We start from the raw sequence: 21,806 nt of genomic DNA on the forward strand, positions 1-21,806 counted from the left end.
CTACTACTACTACTACTACTACTACTACTACTACAACTACTTCTTCTTCTTCTTTTTCTTCTTCTTCTACTACTTCTACAATTACTTCTACTTATTCTACCACTACTACTGCTAAAACTACTACTATTACCTGTAGGTAGTATTCATGCACGGGTTCATCGCGTTATTTGTCCACTTCTGTATGCTGAGCACGTTCAGGGCGCTCTTGTGATCGAACAGCAGCCACGACTCCGATAAGTTCTGGTGACCGTGGGAACGTTTGTAGTCGATTTCGTCCTCGCGCGTTTCCATGGTAAAAATTGCGGCGGAAGAATGGCCGGGGATATCTATTTCCGGTATAATTTCAATATGGCGCTCGTTTGCGTGCTGCAGTATTTTCTGGTACTCGGTCCTGTTGTAGTAGCCAGTCCCGGAATTGTCTGTGTCCGGACCGGACCCTAGCTGCGGGATCACGCAGTCGTCTTTGTATTCGCTATGACAACGCTTGCTACCGACCTAGAGGGACATTACTCATCATTACTGCAGGCTATACGCGGTAAAATAGCTTCTTTTTTGTTAACGTATCAATTATAAAATCGCATATCGGTATGTTACAACGGAATTATTTATATAAAAAAAGCATATAAACGACACAAACAAACAAACAAGATAACTTAAGTTATAACAAATTACTAGTACCTGAGTGAGTTCCGGTATGCCCTCTATCTCAACTCTCCACGCCTCGTCATCTGACAGATGCAGGTGCAGTTTATTCAGCTTGTACATGGACATCACGTCCAGGAACTTCAGTATCCATGGTAACGGCTTGAAGTTTCGAGCCACGTCCAACATTACGCCGCGGTAAATGAACCTGCAACATGGTAAACAAACTTAAAATATAACTTGAAGATAAAATAATATAAAATGGAGATCGAATTGTATACAATATATAATGGTATACATGACATAGCTAAAACTGCCATGTTTTCCGTTGTTCAAAAAGTTTACAGCAGAAATATTAATTTTTATTTAAAAATGTAAAAGAAAGTGCATTTATATAATACTAAATATGATAATTATACACGTGTTTGAGTACATGTACATACCGTTAGATGAAACGTTAATAATCACCTCCCGAACTAATAGCAAAGATCTCAGGCATTTTCAAAGTTTGAAAGTTCACAAAAACGCCAATGCAGACTGCAAAAATGTCTTGTAATTATGTACCTCGGATGATCTTTAAAGTTAGCTCGAGGTAGTGTCCCGCCATTGTTCTCCACCAGAGAAATCAGAGTTTGGGCGCCGTGGAGCGCTCCGGCGGCTGTCGGCGCCTTGATGACCACCTCCCTGGATTCCGGGTTTATATCCAATTCGTAACTCTCCGCATCCGCGCCACTGTCGGACGAGCTTTGTTTAACGAACTGGATGTGCCCAGAGGGAGCGGTGTTGGAATTTCGAGAAATATTCAACGACTCTAAAAAAGAAATCGGGAAAAATATTTCACATGTTTCTTGTTGTTTAAAAAGTTGAATGTTGTTTTTACTCAGAGGACGTTCGTGGGTATTTAAGTATTTAATATCCCGTTAAAATGCAAAACCATGCTTGGGGTATTCAATATAATTTAATGCATTATCGATGCTATGCACCTAACGTGATATAAGCTGCCCTGTGTTTGTGTTTACGGTTCTAAAATATAGCATTTCTTATAACATTTCTGATAAAATATTTTATTTCAGCTGGGTGTATTCTTGCCTCTAAGGAATTGGCTCTCAAATGCAAACTCTTCAGAGTGTTCAACTGCCCATGTAGAAGGATCGAACTTCATCGTTTTGCCGGCGTCTATCGTAGACTCAACTGGCGTCGGTACGACCTTGAAGGGTCGCTTTTGCGACGGAAGTCGACTCAGTACATCGTACCTGAAGAACATATAATGATATGTAATACCGGCCCATTTTACATTATACGTTATTTAAAGCATGCAACAAATCAGGCCACTTCACATTTTTACATGACTGAAACATAGTTTCTCTCTCACCTGACAGCGGGCGTGTACGGGTCGTATCTATCCTCCTTGGCCCGTTTCCACTGCTGAGGGGCGTTAAACGGGCCCACGTATTTCAGTGCCTCATCCACGGTGGACGACAACTTTTGCGCCTTCATGCCGTCGGCCGCCACGTACCAGTTGGGCATATTGTCTGTGCGGCTGACGATCCAGCGTCGGTTCTTGTAGACGCAACGCAGCACTGCTCCAGTGCTTATTCCTGGAAACGCGTCGACTGACGTTGGTTCGAAGTAGTACAGCTGCCCGTTGACGTGCCCAATCGTCATTCCACACGCCAGTGTCTCTCCCGGTTTCGCCCCATACAAACTGAATCGAGAGAGTATTAACCCATTTATGCCTAGCGTCCAGAAAAAAGGCCTTGGCAAACAGCGTAGACCCAGATGAGACGCCGCATGATGCGGCGTCTCATCTGGGTCTACGCTGTTTGCTTCAAGGAATTTCTGTAAGAAATATTCTAAATATAGAAATAAATATACTAGACATCTCTAATTTTGGAAATAAATTGATCCAATTTACAAGGATGGGAGTGTCCACTAGACATAAATGGGTTAAACCCGTTGTTTTACCTTGCTTCTAGCATTAAAATCCGCTCCACATATTGTGTAGAAAAACAAGAGAGACAGATATGAGAAAAACATGTTGACAGTTCTAAATAATATCTCGAACCAGCATTCATAGAAAAAACTCGGAATGTGTCATATAAAAAGGCGGTTGCGGAGTTTAAATGATTAATGGTGTCTGGTAAAATATTGAGGAGTGCATTCCTCGCAAAATGATTTCTGACGAGCATCAAAAAACAAGACGGTTTCGAATTGTAATTGCAAGTCTTCGTTCTTTCTTGGCATTTACATCTCATGCAAAAGCAGTTGATTGCATTCAATGGAAGCCCGTTGTATACGGCGTATCAACCTACCTATAGAAGAAGATCTTCCACGACCCCGCCGTTATATTCTGTGCACCGATGTTCATGAAGAGGACAGACATTGTCATGAAATCCTCGGCATCTTTCTCGAGGTTGTCCACAACTTCCACAAACACGGACAGTTTGGCCGCTATGTAATCTACGTCCTTTTGATCTGACCACTTGGGGGCTGTACCTGCAGTCAGAATTGCTCTTGTAATGAATGGAAAGGTCAGTCAAATTTGAAAAGTCTGTTTGCTCTACAAACCACGTTCTGAGGCGACTATGCAGTATAATACGCCCGTTTACAGAACGTCTGCCGTAATTTGAATTATTTCTAATAACGGAAATATAATAAATGCCAGGTTTGATTATAGATGTCTGTCATTTGTTATCGTTTATAGTATATATCATCCTATTTTATTCCTTCACTGAACCAGCGTTCCGTACTTGTATTTTCATTCAATTGATTATGCAATAGATGACGTAACTCCAATGACAGAATTTATGTGAAAACACACCCGATTAAGACTTTCTGGATTTAAGGGACACCAATTCTGACTAAATGGTTAATTTATCTGTGAAATATTTTAAGAATAAAAAAAAACATCAAACGAATCTAATATGTATTTTGGATCGTTAGTTGGTCATAATAGGCAACTTCGATAGGATTAAAATATATCGCGCATATAGTCATTCGATTTCGTGAATTGTGTTTTTGTCAGAATGGTTAGCGTTAGGTACAAACGTTTCCAAAAAAATTAGCGGTTTAAATAAAATTAAGATAAGCGGATGAAAGAACCGAAAATTGAAGTGCGTATCGTTGTAAGTTTAGTATTATAAGAATTGGATTAAAAATGCGATTTAGGTAAGCGTGTCCTTTACTAAAAGTTTTTGGAACTTTGTTAGAGCTCAAATAGTTTCATCAATCTAGTTTCAGTTGTAATCGATATTTGAATTTTCCTAATTGTTAGCTATGTATAAATATCATTATTATCAATTCTTTCCTTGATTTGCGGCTTTACTTAATTTATCGCCGTTGGCTAAGACTGAATGTGGACGCCATTTGTTCAGTTCAAGCCGCGCGATCCGATTATTTCCAGATAAAAAAAATAGTGCTTACTAGTAGGGCCGATATTGACAATAATGTGCTGCTCGCGACGTCATTATGTTAATATTTGTAGTAACGATATGTACTATAGATTATAAAGACGATGACAACCAGTGCATGGAAAATTTTCAACTGACTTTTAATCATATCGATATTTTATCAAAGGATTATTATTTATTAGTTTTTATACTTTATTTTATTTAAGGACTTGAGTTTGAAAACGACAAGGAGACCTTGTGTATCCAAAATTAAAATTTCAGAAATTGAAAACTAATTTAAGTCTTTTCTTTAAGCTTTTATATCCACATGTCAATTCGAATGTATTCTTCAAACTATAACCCGTCAATATTGAAACAAAATGTGTTCTAAATCATTCAAGGCATTGAGATTTGTACCTGTTGCTATCCATGTATTATACATGTTAACCAATAAAGTTTATGTCTTGGTTTTCTAAGGAAAATATGTTAGCTTATATGACTTATTTCGTAAACGCCGCTTATAAACACGTTTTTAAAGTGAAAACAATACCTTTCGATAGTTTAACGGAACGGCTGTATCGGGTACCAGCTGCATTTCTGAAATACAATATACATGTATGGAATCAATTCAGTTATGTCAACAATAAGGCGAAAATATGTAAGTTTACGGTACAGTTCCAAATGATAAGGGAAGATATACATGTATCAAGAGAGCTGTATTTGATATAAAAATGTCAACTCAAAGATCCCTTAATGCCATGTAAAATCGATAATCAGCACATTTTGGTATAAGTATCCATAAAGTTCTTTCGGGATGGCGGTGTTATCTGTTATCTAATGACACTGAGTACAACAAACCGAATGTGTTATTGAAAAGAAGTTTTTCATAAAATAAAAAAGTAATATATTTAAAAAAAGTTTTATCGGCATGGCATTCGGATTAAGTTGGGTAACCTGAATCAATATATTTCTACCACCCAGCAATAAACACCGAAATACCTTACACGATAGCTTCATTACAGGGCAAAAGAGTTCATTACGTACGATGCTCTAAGTAGAATCGATCCGGCTCGGTTCCATGTAACTGTGGCTGCTTGGTTAGCGCCGATATTTTGCCAGGTAGATCCGTTATTCGAGCTGTACTGGATACCCAGCCCGGGGTATGTTGTAGTCACCGTTACTTTGTCAGAAGAAACGCTATAGAATAATATGTGCAATGATAATTATGAAACAATAAATACATCCAAATTAAATTTTATGATTGTATTAATTACATAAACGAAACCACTAGTTTGCCTATAAATTGTGTGTGTTGACGCCACTATTTTGTGCGAAATTAATCAATATTAATTGTGACCAACTACATCTCCCTCATTTTCAACGGGACTTTTCTGCTCACACAAAAGATGTTCACCAGCTTCAGTTAACCCTAGGTAAAAAAAACATGTAAATATTTGAAGCCGTCGGGAATACAGCATATCATGACAAGAACTATGATACCTTGCTCCCGGCGGAGGAATGCGATATTGAACACCATTTGCTTCCAGTCGGCGGAACTCTTTTTCTCCAAGCGCTTTTGCGAAAGTAAGCCAATCACTTTGCGACGATACGCCCGTCTCTTCGAATGGCGCCTTGTGCCACGCGCGTTCCGCGAGCGCCAGAATCCGCGGGAAGATCATGTAGTCCATGTTTTCGCTCGTGCGTATCGTCTCGCTCCAGAGCGCGCCTTGTATACCTGGAAGGAAGTTGTATATAGTCCGTCTGAATGATAGGTCGAGTAATATTTAGCGGTAAATTAAATAGACCACCGGCAGCAACGAAGAACATGAATGGGGAATTGCTGAACAACAAAGATAGCTAGCTAGCTCATGAGATGGAAAGAACAACTAAAAGACTCTGAAGCTTTCCAACTTTCCTCAGAAACGCTCAAAGAAGACCTTGAGCATACCCGTTCAGAACTTAAAAGGATTATTTATCTAATTTGGAAGAAATAGATTGTCCAAACAGACTGGAACAACGGAACGCACTTATCAGCAAAGTACCAAAAAAAGTCAATCTACAATACTACAGACACTGGAGAGGAGTTACCTTATTTTCCTAGGCCAGTTAAATTTTCAGATAGTCCCTCAACATCAGGATACAGACAGGAGGGGATTCTTCACTCAGATTGAAAAAAAGGCAGAGAAACAGTCGATCAGATATTCATTCTCAGAAACCACCTAAAGCCAACGGATGGAATTCAACCTTATACATCCTTTTTGCTGACCTTGAAAAGGCATTCGACTCCAAGCACAGAAACAGCCAGTGCGTCATCATGAGTCAGTATGGAGTTTCTAAGACAGTGATTAAGATGGTCTAGACCCTTCATGTGGACTTTCATGGCTATGAAAAAGATGACAACGAAACAACACAATGGTTCTCAGTGATGCCAGGGGTGAAGCAGGGGGATGCATGTCAGGATTTCTCTTCCCCCATGTAATCAATTGGATGATGTGGGAAGAACTGTGGAAGCTGAGAGAACTTGAATCTGATGAAACTTTACAACTATTCTTGAGGATCTCGACATTATAGATGATATCGCACTATTATCATCAACAAACATCAATAACTCTAAATAACATCACTGGAAGAACATGCAGGTTACGTTGGGCTACATTTTAACGCTAAGAAGCGCAAGGTCATGAAAACAAAGGCTAAAGACAACGAAGTAGAAAAGTTGGAAAGCCTCATACATGTATACGCGGGCGCAACTGTAAAAAGGATGGCTATCAAATATCTTACAAGCCGTAGACGAAGGAAGAAAGACAGAATCATTCCTGTTCAAGTGCCTTGTCTTGTCATAATACTGTATGGAAGCGAAATATAGAATAACAAATAAGGAAGGAAAGAAACTAGATACATTCCAGAACAAGTATCTGTGGATGATCTTAAAAATCCGTTTGCATCAGCAAGTTGACGATCTGATAACCCTGCACACATTCATACTTAAATACTGTGGATAATATTTGAATGATATTATTCCAAACAAATAAACAACAACAAAACTAACACTTACTTTAATATACCCACATTTGTCTCACATAAAAGTTTCCGCATTGTTACGTATTCAAATTGTTGCGATGACAGTAATAATGGGATCGATAGAGTACTTAATGGGGCACAGGTAAAAGACCGCGACAAGTTTGTAGGAAACCTACCGAGAACGTTTTCCGGTTTCTCCAAAAGTGTGCACTTGGACATGTCTTCGCCACAGATGTCTTGCTTGCTTTGGGGGTTACCGCTGCGGTCCTCCCGGATGTTGTCGTAGAGGGCGTCTGGCCGGAAGTCAAACACCTTCCGTGTGTCGGTAAAGCGCGTTGCCCAGTAGAGCCCCCGCTCTTCCGGGTCAGGCTCCTGGGGGTGGTCGAAGTAGAGATTCGTCGCCTGTGTCATGATGACCTTTAAGGAGAATTAAGATTAACATGTATCAGTGACAGCAAGATTATTTGAGTCTGAACTTGAGCTACGACCCACGCGTTTGACTGATTTCACGTTTACAGTATTCGTATAATGCATTCTGTCTTTGCGGATGTCCCCATTTTCATACTTGAATAAAATAGGAGCTATAGTATTGAACATATAAATCGCGCTTGTAAGTCTTTATATATATAAACTAAGATACCTTATATCCGGCGTTGGCATACTTGTATGCGTTACTGCCGCTGCCCCACTCCCAAATGTTGTTCCAAGGATTTACATACAGGTCCACTTTCGAGAGGTTGCCGGCCGGAAGTGGCGCCGATCCGTCCGAAAAGCCGTCCTCCCAGCCACCGAGCGACAGGCTCCGCTCGGCCGCAAGCTTTGCTACGCGCTCGACGAAGTAATTTTTTAGACCTTTAATAATCGAGATTGTTCGATACGTTAAATGCAACGCTATTTATAAAATTGATACGCACTTAAATACTTCCCTGAATATTGACAGTAGATATACATGTTTAAATACATAGAGACTATTTGTTGAAATAAGTGTATGGTCATATTGTCATCTTATGATGGGTCATGTAAGAGACATTTTCACGAGAGGAAAAACTTTAAATCACCGTGTAAACCCACCGTGAGTAATGTTATACTGCGTGTTGGCCTTTAGGAATTCCGCGCATCTGGGCGAGTTCTCCCAGGCTCCATGGGCTACCTCGTCCCCGCCAAAATGGTAGATCTCGAGGGGCTGAAGGTCCGCGTGAAGGGCTAAGAAAACCGGGAGACACAGTCCGATACACACATGGCTTGGAGTAAATACATGTAAACTTTGAAATCAGTGGATGATTTACATGAAATTTTCCTATCGGAATAATATTGCTTGTAAATATAATGTATATCAAGCGTTGTTGGATGTTCTTTAATATAGATAAGAGTATAATTAAAACGTTTTGGTTATGTAAGATGTCGCTCATTGCATTAGGAAGGTACATATAGGTAATGCTTCACCTGTACCATTAGCTGCTTCATTCGCTAGCAGTATTCGTTCGACTTTGGTTGCCAATAGAGGTTTACATGTGCTTTAATATGAGCAGTGTTGCTAAGTGTTGACAAGATTAAAAAGATTTAATTTCGTTGCCATACCTTTTACAGCATCCATAATCTTGCCAATGAAGGCGTATGTGGAATTGATGCACGGGTTTACGGCATTGTCCTTCCAATTTTGCACGGACAGATATGTAGAACTGTCGTCTGGATCAAGGAGACGATACTCAGATGAATTCGTTTTACTGAACCGATTTTCCATCGACGCGACCGCGGCGTGACAGTGACCTGGCATGTCGAACTCTGGAACTACCTTTATGTGATTTTTCTTTGCGTAGGAAAGTAGTTCGCGATACTGCGATTTTGTGAAAAATCCACTTCCAGAGGAGTTTGCAAATGGACCGGATCCGAATTGCGGAATAATGCATTCATTTGCTTGCGGGTCATGACATCTTTTGCCACCCACCTAGTAATAATGCAAAATATTCTGATAGGTTGTTTAAATTGTGTATGTAATATAGCAAACGAAACGTTTTTTTTCTTTTACATACTAGAACACCAAATAAATATATAAATTAAAAATGTGTCTTAAACAATGATGCACAAACAAAACACATCTTTAAACGCAGACAAATATACTGCATGTATATACCTCGACTTAGTAACTCGAGACTAAGACATAGCTAACTAACTATTTAATAAGTCGAGGCCACGATGAAAGAAAAAAGAGGAGTGCAATTTAAAAAAAAGAGGAGTGAATGTCACCTCTATGCCACCGTACATGTACAATTTGAAATCACACTTTTAACTTATTGCGGAGATATTCAATTTTAAAAAGTGATGCGCTAGAAAGTAAATCGAACGAAGATCAAAATTCTATTAAAAAGTACGTTTAGCATAAAGCATGTAGAGCGGAAAATGTGTTTTTATAAATCAGACAAGGTTTATCTTATAAAAGAATTAATTATTGTTTGCAGCAATCACGCTCAAACTGCCTTTTTGTAACAATGAATGCGACTGATTCGTTTCAAATTAGCGTTTTGCGTTTGCCTATACTTAATATTTTACGTTATATAATATCTTATGTCTTAGACCAATCATTTTACTTACTCCCTTGTAGACGATTTAACTGCTTAAAAGGTATCAACATCCTCGTTTATTTGTTCTTAATTACAATACATATGCATGCATTGAACGAATACATTCAAATTATTGTACCGTATAAGAATAATAGCCGTTAATTATCAATCCGGTACAGCGTTTCTATTATTCTTTTAACTGAATGCAAAAACTAATCGACAAACTGCACGCGCTTGGTGGATAGTATCATTAATTCAGTTCAAGAACGCGAGCGAGTGTCTGGGCATATTTATGGACGAAGTTGAATACAAATGTGACGAATGTATTTGTGTGGTCATGATGCATTGTTATTAAAAAGTGTTAATAAAAGTACTGGAATATATGGCTCGAATGAAACTGGTGAGATTGCATTGCAGATTTCTATAATAATGAAGTATGTACTCGACTAATGCGATGCTTTAAATTAAGTGTTTTTGTTGAACAATTTACTCATTTAGAACAGTGTCCGTGACATAAAACAATGTTAAATCTTATAATATTAGATAATTTTTCTGTTACTGATTGATTACAATGACGAAGAAATTAAAGGGTAATTTCTTGATGAATAGGTCTTTCATTTGTTAGTTGATCCAAAAATGTCTATCCACAAAAAATGCCTGCTTACATCAACTGTTTTAGAATGAAACGTTAAGATGGCGATGAAAAAATGTGTTGTGTATGCCGCCTGCAGATTGTCAAATTGTCACGGAAGCAAACACAACTAGACAAATATAAACATGGTAATTGTATCCATACACAAACTTTGGAGAGTTAAGCTAGCGCTAGTAGAGGTCTCATTTGTATATTCCATTTAGTAAAAAGTGAGTAAAAAGAAGAGGTTTTTTTTTTTCAATTAAAAATCACTTAATCAGCGGTGATAAATGCCGCATCACGATTGACGGTACACTTTTTGATTGAACAAAACCTTCTGTATTCGTCTTAAGTTTGTTAAACTTAAAGAGCTGATTGAATTCAAATCTATGCGTTAAGCGGTATGTTCTCTTGTTAATAGTTTTGCATTAAGTTTATAAGGAAAATTTCGCGTGGCGAAACCGAGAAATATCACAATTAATGTTGATATCACTACGTCATGTTATAATCAGATTATTTAATCTATTTTGGCTTTCATTTTTGACATCTAAGCGCTTATAGTTAAATCATCAAAGATTAGAAAAAAATAAATGATAAATATTAATATTAAATTAGTGTCACTGTGTCCTTGAATTTTTCCGCATCGTAATCGAATAGCTTATATGGCTCGGGAAGCATGGCCGTGTAAACATTTCTTAAACTCGTCGGATAGATTCAAGTACGCCATGACACTAATAAAGTTTTCTCTACGTACCGTACAACATTAAATGCGATGCTGATAAATTCACATTTATAAATGACTTCTATGTCAAAAAAATGCACACAGTGTATAGTTTCTTTAGGGTTTCGATAGATTCAGCAATCGATTCGATCAATCAACGATAATTTTTGGTTCTCAGACTCACTCTGGTTGACGCGCATAACTTTTAACAAAGTACGTTCATCCATTTTTGTTGTTTTTCCTACCTACTTACGCTAAAAAGTGGCCACGTATTTGCAACTTTGAAATGTCACCCTTTTTCTGTTTATCAAGACTAACCTCGGTGAGTTCCGGCAGTCCGTCGATCTCCAGTCTCCATCCCTCGTCATCCGTGAGGTGGAGATGCAGAACGTTCATCTTGTACATCGCCATGACATCAATGAGACGCTTGACGTCATCAATCGTATGAAAATTTCGAGCGACGTCAAGATGCATTCCCCTCCAGCGGTAGCGCGGTGCGTCGTGAACGGTCATGGCACGGATGTTTGCACCGCTCGCTCCGTCAATAATGCTTCTGAGAGATTGCACGGCGTAGAACATTCCCACCGCGTCACTTGCTTCAAGACGAATGACGTTCTCATCGACGCTTAAAGTATACCCTTCAGGTCCAATGGTATTGTTACGACTCAGTATTATGACGTAAGCGCTGGGCTTCGAAAAGACTTGCTGAATTTTCAGTTTTTCTGTGGAAAAATGCATGTCATAAAGATATTTCTAGTTGTTCAATGCGTTAAATTTTAATGATGATTATAATTATTATTCTAATGTTACAATTATAACCATAAATAATATATCAACATATATAGCATTACATACATAAACAGAAGAAGCGAGCAAATGTGGTCGGGCCAAAAAAAGCCGATAGAAACCATGGTAAAGTCAGTAAGGGCTTGTAGAAGTAAGAGAAATGAAGCTTTTGTAGAAAAACGGAAGTAAATATCGGGCTCTATTAGCTTGTGACACCTAGCTGCTCACTATGGCGGCCTGTGTACACACACAGGCCATGATTTATGTGTTCTGCTGAAGGAGAAAGTGTATGCGCGTAAGCTCTCTACGAGAACATCAAGATAATCTTCAATAAAGCGGAAGTATTTAATGTTCTGTGTGAAGTACAAACACTACCGATTTCTAATCATATCTTTCTTGCTAGGCAACGAGAGAATTTCAACCCATAAATTAGATATGTTTGTTCTGCTTGTTTGCATGCACATTTTGGCTTTTTAAGGTCAAAGCTTATGTGACACTCTCTGTGGAGAATTCGTAACAGTGGTTATGAGTGTGGAACAAATTATAGCACGAAAGCTTTCAATGTAAGCGTGCAATTAGTAAATGGTTAATGAAACCATGCGCTTGACTAAGAACTTTTAAAACCCAACAAGTCGCCTGTACGATAGTAAACATACAAACATATTTTAAATGATTAAATAAATTAAAGTTTAACAAAATCAATCCTTTTGCTAATTGCATGTGATCATTATTTTGTTCATTAATTGCAAGGATTTATGGGGTTTTAAAATATTGTGTATTAGAATGGGGTTGTTAGCCTCACTGTCTCACTGTCGAGTGTCAATTCACATACAACACTCTAAAAAACGCTGAACAGCAACGATACGGTTTTGTTTACATAATGAAAACCTGTTCAGTAAATACCATAACGTAGCGTACATTTGCGCCAAACATAAAACATCAATTTGATGAACCTTCTTAATAGCTTTATCCCATAAATATAGAGAATAAAAGACTAAGGATTAACCTGTTATGTACAGAGCTGTATCGTTAAAGATGTTGTCTTCTGCAAACACCTTCCAGCTGGTGTTGAATGAAGTCATGGGCTTTTGGAGGTCTATCTGGAGTGACTTCGGTGTTGGAATAATAACCTTGGTTTCCTATGAATCACATAATAAAATATTTCTATGATTATTTCATAGATTATGTCAACGTTTCCAAGACAAATACTGCTCCGTATACTATATATTAAGTTAAATATTGGACAGTGTGTTATATTCAATATTATTTTAGCATAGATATGCAAACGTAACGGTAGTTCTTCAGAGCTTATGAATGTTGTTGATGCCCGATATATGAACATCATTTCATATCAACCGTGCAAATTGAATTCTTAATACATAATAACTAAAATACATACAATATTGCTGTCATCGTACGCCAGTCGTTCTGCCCGCTCCTGTGGTGTGAACGGATTGTACCGATCCCCACGCCAGCGCTTCCACTGTCTGACGTCATCGAAATCAGTGACGTACTCGAGGTCAAATGACGAAGTGGATCGCACCACGCGTTGTTGAACAGTGACGTTAGTTGACGTGACGTACCAAAGGGGCATGAAATCCGTCCGCTGCACGGCCCACAGACTGACAACGATGTTGTAATTCCTGGCGGACCCTGCAGGCAAAGGCTTGAACCCGCTCATGGGCTCAAGGAAGTAAAGGTCGCCCTGTACCATGCCCACTCGGACTTGTTCAACGTCAAGCTCTTTCGTCATATTTTTGGGAAAGACATCCGGGTATACGAGGAGCATGCTGTGGAAATACAGCCTCCAGCCGGAAGCGGGAATTGGCTCACTGCCATCATTTCTGAGAGTAGTTCTGACAATGTGATTAGTTGCTTCCCTTCGAAGGTTATCAATGACCCTGACTTCTATCTTTAGGGTTTCAGCAAGTGTATCAAGTTGGTTCTGATCAAGTCCATCTGCACTAGTTTGGTCTAAAATTCAAAACACAACTATATTGCAATGGACATGTAAATTAATTTTTGAGACACAAATATTCGGTGTTAACTTTAAAAAGTTTGAACGGTCAAAAAATCAAAAGGCACACGAAAAAGGAAGCAAACTTTTTCAATACGCTTTTCAGATACGGCTCAAGAAAACCATATAGATATTTAAAGAAACACAACCAAGAGGTTGAATTTAGACGATGCATCAAAATGGCTTAAACGGGATTTTAATGTCCATGTATATTTTGTATCTGCACAATTTTGTATCAGCGGAATTCAGTTTGTTCACACCATATTATCTACCTGATAAATATTCCAGATGAAATAAAATAACAAGCTTATTAAAGTAGTTTGAGATGAAATAATTGCTCTTATACTGAATTGTATGAGTGGTTGAAGTTTTTTGCAGCTTTGTACATGTAGTAGCAGTAGTAAATAGTGTTAAGTGGTAGAAGGCTTACACGGTAGATCAGATGCCGATTAAAAAATTGTCACGTAATTTGGTCGTTCGTTTTATTAACTCTTTATTCTTAAATAACCGTAAAAAAATTTAATAACCCTCAACCAATCTAACAAACTATCCAGAAACGTGTTAACCGTAAAAACTAATTTCCAAAAAGTTGATAGTATATTAAATAAAATAAACGTAATCGCTAGTCAGATTTATCGGATTCTGGAGTTATGTATTTGAGTTACAAAATACCAATGATTCATATCGATGCTTAAATTGTCAAGAAACCACTTGCTGACCATGTTCATATCCGGGCGTTTTCCTCAAATCATCCAGTGTTCGCGTGTAAAGGAATAATATTGTTAAAGCATAATGTTATCAAATTTCATATATTACACAATACAACACCAATCCATTCAAACCGAATATATAGCAAATGAAGCGGAAAATGAAAAGCGTTCACTGTTGTATTTTATTAATCTTTTAAGTTGTCTGGTCAAGATTTCTTCTCACTTGTATTTTTGTAAATAAATATTTTTTATGCGTGCGCGTACACAATTAGCAGTGCATATTAAGCTCACATATAAGATTGTATTGTAGTCTTATCTTGCCTTAATATATTACCAAGAAACAGCTTGTAGACGTGTTTCTTGGAAGTATATTCAGGCGATAAATGTTCATGTTTTATATTGAACATGTAAAAAACAATATGAAGCAATCAACGGATATACTTTATCCACGCACGGCATTTGAAAAACAATTTCAGTAGTTACATGAACTGTATTTACTAATTCTATTTACATATTGATCAAATGTACATATTGAAATAAAAAAAAAGAAATAAAGAACTTTCAATTGCGAGATATGTTTGTAAACAAATCCAAACCACATCGTTGTATGAGCGCCCATCCAATCAGTCAAAACACTGATCAAAAGCAATGTACTATTATATATAGCATATTGAAAACGGGCGGTCAACCAGATTCAATGCTATATATCACGAAAAAAGAATAGTTTTTTACAATAATAAGTTAATATTGATTAAAATATCACGACTGGTATTTTACATTACTTGCAAAATGTTAAGTTTTCATATTTTCAGTATATTCGGTAATACAATTTAACTTAGTATGTCTACCCATAGGCGCTCGATGGCAATGTTTTGTTGTTTTGTTGTTGTTGTTGTTTTTTTGTTTTTGTTTTTTTAGTTACCCGTTGTTAATTATAATGCATACACATACTGAATCAATAAAAATCTTCCAACAAAACGTCTTCTTAAAAAAAAAAAGATAGTTCGACTATGTACATAGATATTGACAAGGTAAGCCACTCGCCATTTTCTCAACCCACGAAAGTGCTTCATTACCCATAAATATATCGCTGTCAACCCGCTCGCTTATTGAAATGCGGGCGCAGGCCGGGAACCTCGCTCTGTCACCATCTACTTTCAGTTTCAACAGAAACCTCCACAGACGATGCGATAAATCCCTGCAACTATTGTTTCACTCACTTAATGGGGTAAGCAACAAAATATAATGTAAATTGCATACACATGAATCATTCCTTAACAATTGTTTAACTTAATTTCGTCTGCCATGGTGATTTCCACAAAAAAAATCAGCGCGTCGTAAATTAAAGCTGGCGCCCATAGTGTGTATTGGCTGTTGTTGTAGAGAAAGAGCGAGGTTCCCGGTAAAAAAAAAATAAGGAATGATTAATATGTATGCAATTTACTTTATATTTTGTTGATTACCCCAGTAAGTGAGTGAAACAATAGTTACAGGGATTTATCGCATCGTCTGTGGAGGTTTCTGTTGAAACTGAAAGTAGATGGAGAAAAAGCGAGGTTCCCGGCCTGCGCGCGCATTTCAATAAGCGAGCGGGGACAGCGATATAATTATGGGTAATGACGCACTTCCGCGGGTTGAGAAAATGGCGAGTGCCTTACCATGTCAATATCTATGTACATAGTCGAACTATCTTTTTTTTAAGAATACCTTTTGTCGGAAGATTTTTATTGATTAAGTATGTGTATGCATTATAATAAACAACGGATAAATAAAAATAAAATTAAAAAAAGATAATTTTTTTTAAAACATTGCCATCGAGCGCCTATGTGTCTGCCAGGTAATTTGGAGAGTTCTGTTGTTGTCGTTATATTTTGTGAAACTACGAGGATTGCTTATATAAAGTATAAAATACAACGCTCATTGTAAGAGCGTGGATGGCCGAGTGGTCTAATTTGCGAGACATTTTATTCCAGGACTCCAGGGGTCAGTGATTCGAGCTCTGTTCAGGGTTACTTTTTTTCTTTTCTGCATTTTATTCTTGAATTTTACTTGAGATTTTTAGATCCAAATTTAGATTTAAATGTATCAATTTATAGCATTTAATAAATGCATTTTAGAACTTTTCTTTTTTTCGTCAATCTGGTTGACTCCCCCTTTAAAGCGTCTGCAACATCCGGTTATTGCGTGTGGTGGTGGTAATACGTATGTCTGGCTCTCCATATGCAACCGCACGAAAAAAAGAAACGATGTTCATAGATGGATCGACTGATATTTTCTGAACGTCATGGAAACGGATTACTACTTGATCCTCAACTGACCGCATACAAATCAAACCATTCACCACACAAATAAACAAAGATAAATGGCATGTCATTGCAAATAATATAATTAAAAACGTTTGCATCATGCCCCGTTCTAAACGTGCTTACTGTATTGATAAAGCCATGTACAGAGTCGATGATATCATAAATAATTATGACATTGCATTTGCACAATAGACAATCAAAATACTTGAAAAATACAATGATCGATCGCAGTGAAATAAACAAACAAGATATTTTGCTCTGCTTTTACAAGTTGAGAACATAGTAACATTTTATTATTAGCACAGAAATATATTTAAGATTGCGTTTGTTAGAGGTAAACTAATTTGCATTTTTAGGTAAAGGCGTGCCACTTTACATAAGTTTAGTTAATTAATCGACGTTTAAACACACTGTATACGCGCCGAGAAACTATGGACATCCGCTTATTCAAAGTATCGCAAAACGATCAAAAAGTGTAATGCTAATTGAAGGCAGTTCAATTATTATCATGCAATAATATATGTATTAAGTGTCTACTTTATCGGGCTCAACGTCCAGTTCGCAAAAAAACTTAACATCAAAGTCAATGGACTACGAACGAGTTCTTAAAGAAAGAATGAGGGGGGGGGGGTATTTCCGGAGTTTGTTTTCCTTGCAGCGTCACATATAACATACAAGCAGACTCAAATGTTGGTAGTTGAACAGTACACTCAATTTACCTTATAATACAGGTTGGTTTTTTTGAATTACGTGTACTTGTTTATGCATACACAAACAATCATGGCGTGCATCAGGAAGGTACAATTACAAATGTAGTATTATCGTAGTGTTATATATCGATATCAGATAAAATATAATGTTTACATTACCCGTCTGGCCAATCTTATTAATAACACTACCGAATGCTATTTGATTTGTAAAAAGTTGTAAGGCGTTTACTGTTTCGTTTAATTGATATATGTGATTATTAAGATATTTTAAGGGGCTCCAACTGTAATACACCGTGCTTTTATATCACTCATTTGAACATTTTGAATCGACTCGAAGTAAACCATTAGTTTATTAATACAACTTATCCAAACTATATATCATTATGGTATATGTCATGTGGACAAATCGTGAGTTTGCTCATGACTCGAACATCAAATGTTATTAAGTATTTCATCTTGATGGCAATAAATCATATTAGAGGAATGGTATTTATTTACTTGCAGAGTAAATTCATCGTTGAGCTCAGTAAATATCTACAATATTTACAAGATTTTAGTGTCGTTCAAATTAGTTAAAAGTGATTGATAGTTTTTATATTATAAAATATTCGTACCGTACCGTTGGTGATACCTGTACTTCATGCTATAAATGAAAAATGCCGTGCTTAAATTTTAGGTCCTGTATTGGATTTGAAATATTCCCACGCGTTGGGGTTATTAAAAAATCAAAAAAATAATAGTTACAACAATAAAACACAAATTATATACAATGTTACAACAATAAAACACAAATTATATACAATGTTTAAGTATGTACCTGATTATTCACAAATATATATATATATATATATATATATATATATATATATATATATATATATATATATATATATATATATATATATATATATATATATATATATAAAGCATGCGACAAGTTGATGTAGTAAAAATATAGTATGTCTATAATTTTCGATTACACAGGACCTTTTTCAACCAAAAACTAGCGTAGGTATCCCAATCTCTTTTCTTTCGTCAATGTATAACTACATGTATTTTCAACTTATTTCATATTTACATCAGGATGAAATAACGAAGACTCTCGTGTAAATCAATGTATTCACATCCAATACACAATGTTTTGTACCGATCAACAACTCAATTCGAATTTTGTTCTTTCGTTTGCAGCAACATTTGCAAACAACGCACATAATAAATGTAAACCCGCTCTGGTTACACATGGTTAATTGCATGTGCGTAAAGTATCGTCAAAGATTTGTCTGTGCAGTCAGCACAGGCTAATCAGTGATGACACTTTCTAAGAAGACATTTTTGTTAAGAATATATTTATTTTTCACGAACGATTATACAAAAGCGGAAATTGTCTTCCGTGATTAGCGTGCGGCTCTCATGTAGCTATGTGAAAGGGTATTGCTATTATAAGAATGGTATTTCATACAAAGAACGATTTACCTAGGTATTGCAGACATATGTGCCTGATAAAACTGATAACAGATTATAAAGATTACAACAAGTGTTGCCCCGATTAAAGACAGCCTGATAAGTGTTTATATCTAAGTTTTCGCGTTAGGTAAACATTGCATCATTAGAAATACCAAATGTTGCAAATGTTTGCAAAAATAGCATTTCTGACTTGAATAACAAACTAAATGACACGACGTACTCATGTTTCCACTCTCTGAAGCCAATTAGAATGTATAATTTGATGCATTGCTACGACAGAAACTATGGTCTCATACATATTGTTAAATCATGTTTATATACTAGTAATACAGAGATATCAAATCATATAACAGAAATGCTACTATTCCCACATTACTTTAAATGGCATACATGTATTCCATCACTGGCCCAAAGGCAATTGCAATTGTGTTGTTTCAATTTCTACAGATTCGCGGGGTTGATTGCCGAATTCACTGATTTCGAATTTTGGTGGCTACTAATAGTCCACGATATTTGGGTCATTACAATTGTATATTGTTGTAATTATTTCGAAAATGTAAACACTGTGATTTATTAAAATCGGGTCTCTTCGAAAGCACGCTTACAGAATTCGCTAACATCGTTGAGAAGTTTTCAGCACAACATTCCCACAATAGATGGTCCCATGCTTTTAACGGTTCTTCATGTATATTTATTTCATAAATAGTACACTACTATTACTTTTTCTCCGCATCCACTGAAAGTGTCTTACGACACAACTTTTTATCACAAAAAATAAATATTGAGCGCTGATCAAAACGAGACAAACGTGTAAAGAATCCATTTTGATAGCCTATATCTTATTAAAGTCGTGTGAATCGTCGATATGCACCTTAAATACCAAACGCGTTCAATAAGAACAACGTTTTACGTATCATCATATTAAAGTTTTTAAGATATAACTTGTGATCTGATTTTTATAATATAGTGATGTTTTAAATGGGACTTTGTGTGAGCCATGTAGACCTGAAACACACCATTTGTTTGCGCCTAACAATTACATCAAAATGTGTTATCTTTATTTCAAATACAAACGGAGAAATTATTGGTTTATTATTTAAATCGCGTTCAATAAGCACGAAACGTATGTCCGTTTCAAAATGTTAAAAGAGACAATTGATTTGCTGAATAATTGAGACAAGTAACAAACCGTTGAAACCATTGATAACACCCAAACAGCATGCCATTAATGAAATTATTACGTTTCATGTATGCCTACGTTATTAGCTGAAAAACTATTTCAAAATGGATTTCTTAAATTACGGTGCTTTATTGAGTGTGACATATTATTTCCGCGCGTTGTAATTATTTAAATAAAGTTCATATGAGTCGAGTTCTGAGAAAACTGGGCATAATGCATGTGCGTAAAGTGTCGTCCCAAATTAGCCTGTGCGGTCCGCACAAGCTAATCAGGGACGACACTTTCCGCTTTTATGACATTTTTTGTTTAAATAAAGTATATTCTTAGCAAAAATCCAATTAAGGCGGAAAGTGTCGTCCCTGATTAGCCTGTGTGGACTGCACAGGCTAATCTGGGACGACACTTTACGCACATGCATTAAGCCCAGTTTCCTTAGAACAAGGCTCATATTATTAAAACACACTTAATACACACGTTTTATAAAGTTAGCGTGTTTTCGTTAACACGCCAAAAAGACATTCGACAAGATGACATAGTTATAGATGATGGTTGTCAAGAGTTGTCATTTGGATTAATTAGAAAACGCAACAAATCTTCACTAAAATGAAACCAAATCGTCACTTACCTATTCGTATATGGAAGATGACAATGAACATCCAAATGTTATTCAGTGGCATTAACATGATTACCGGTATACAATTGTTAACCCTGTTTAGATACAATGCTAAATGGAGCAGTTGTTTAAGCCTTATTTTAAAATGCACATTATAGTGTCCTTTAATATCGCACTCCGATTAAACGCAATCGTTTAAACGCAATTTCGAGTAAAATTATTAATCAATCCACAAGACGTAAGTGTCATGCAACATGCGACCTCAACCAATCCGGTATATTACGTAGGTTTGTTTATTTTCAAACCACTGTCGCGCCTTTTCATGACAGATTAGAAATTAAAGGCCGAGCAATGATTTTAGTTAGTTGTATGGGTACACATGATATGTAGCTAAAATGAATCACACCTAGCGGTTAAACATATTACATTTTATTTAAGTACTCGAATACTAAATAAACGACGTAAAAACATTGTAGAATGTCTTAACTGCGTAAGCTAACGAACTATTGCTTGTTTATCGCTACTTAATTCTCCTAATTGGAAATATTAAAAAGAGAAAAAAAAAGGTTAAAGCTAACTATAACGCCGTTCGTAAAAACTGCATTAATGAATCCTTTAAGAATCATATCGATTTAATTTCAATTTCGATTTATAATCCTAAACCGAACAAAAACAACGCGTAAACTTCTTGTGGCCTTTTTGAAGAAATGTCTGACAATTAAATGGTCCAGTGATACAAAAGTCAGTCACCTTTGTACCTTGTAAATGGTAAAGAATAAGCCCAGCCATCGCGAGCCAGTGTGCTTAGTTATGAAGGTATTCGTCTGTTTGTTTTGTCGAAACTACTTGCAAAGCGCAAACTGCGTGGTAAGGCTATAGAACACTGATGCAATTCGGTTACAACGACATTTCTTACGTCTTTAAATCAGTTAAAAGTCTTCTGTATATTTACTACACATTATTCTTTGCTCCTTTGAAGCGGTTGTGGTCGTTGACTCAACTGTTTGTATCAACGGTTCAGACTATATTTGGGCCGTGCTCTATGAAAAAGGGGTTTA

The 21,806-nt window shown here is 36.6% G+C and overlaps 1 protein-coding gene across 1 annotated transcript in view; it reads right to left on the reverse strand.

Moving 5' to 3' along the window:
• Nucleotides 1-21,045, reverse strand: part of LOC127867441 (uncharacterized) — a 30,073-nt gene extending 9,028 nt beyond the window's left edge. Inside the window, exons 1-17 of the mRNA XM_052408592.1 lie at nt 20,761-21,045; nt 13,148-13,722; nt 12,755-12,887; nt 11,281-11,684; nt 8,631-8,997; nt 8,124-8,255; nt 7,693-7,904; nt 7,229-7,469; nt 5,532-5,766; nt 5,076-5,228; nt 4,582-4,628; nt 2,955-3,138; nt 2,015-2,347; nt 1,732-1,895; nt 1,207-1,453; nt 679-850; nt 131-495 (exon numbers count right to left, since the gene is read on the reverse strand). Coding sequence (XP_052264552.1) covers nt 131-495; nt 679-850; nt 1,207-1,453; nt 1,732-1,895; nt 2,015-2,347; nt 2,955-3,138; nt 4,582-4,628; nt 5,076-5,228; nt 5,532-5,766; nt 7,229-7,469; nt 7,693-7,904; nt 8,124-8,255; nt 8,631-8,997; nt 11,281-11,684; nt 12,755-12,887; nt 13,148-13,722; nt 20,761-20,818 — 4,022 coding nt within the window. The 5' untranslated portion in view covers nt 20,819-21,045. The remainder of the gene's footprint in view (nt 1-130; nt 496-678; nt 851-1,206; nt 1,454-1,731; nt 1,896-2,014; nt 2,348-2,954; nt 3,139-4,581; nt 4,629-5,075; nt 5,229-5,531; nt 5,767-7,228; nt 7,470-7,692; nt 7,905-8,123; nt 8,256-8,630; nt 8,998-11,280; nt 11,685-12,754; nt 12,888-13,147; nt 13,723-20,760) is intronic.
• Nucleotides 21,046-21,806: the final 761 nt, after the last annotated feature.

Source organism: Dreissena polymorpha, chromosome 2, assembly GCF_020536995.1.
Source record: "Dreissena polymorpha isolate Duluth1 chromosome 2, UMN_Dpol_1.0, whole genome shotgun sequence".
NCBI classification, from domain to species: Eukaryota; Metazoa; Mollusca; class Bivalvia; order Myida; family Dreissenidae; genus Dreissena; species Dreissena polymorpha.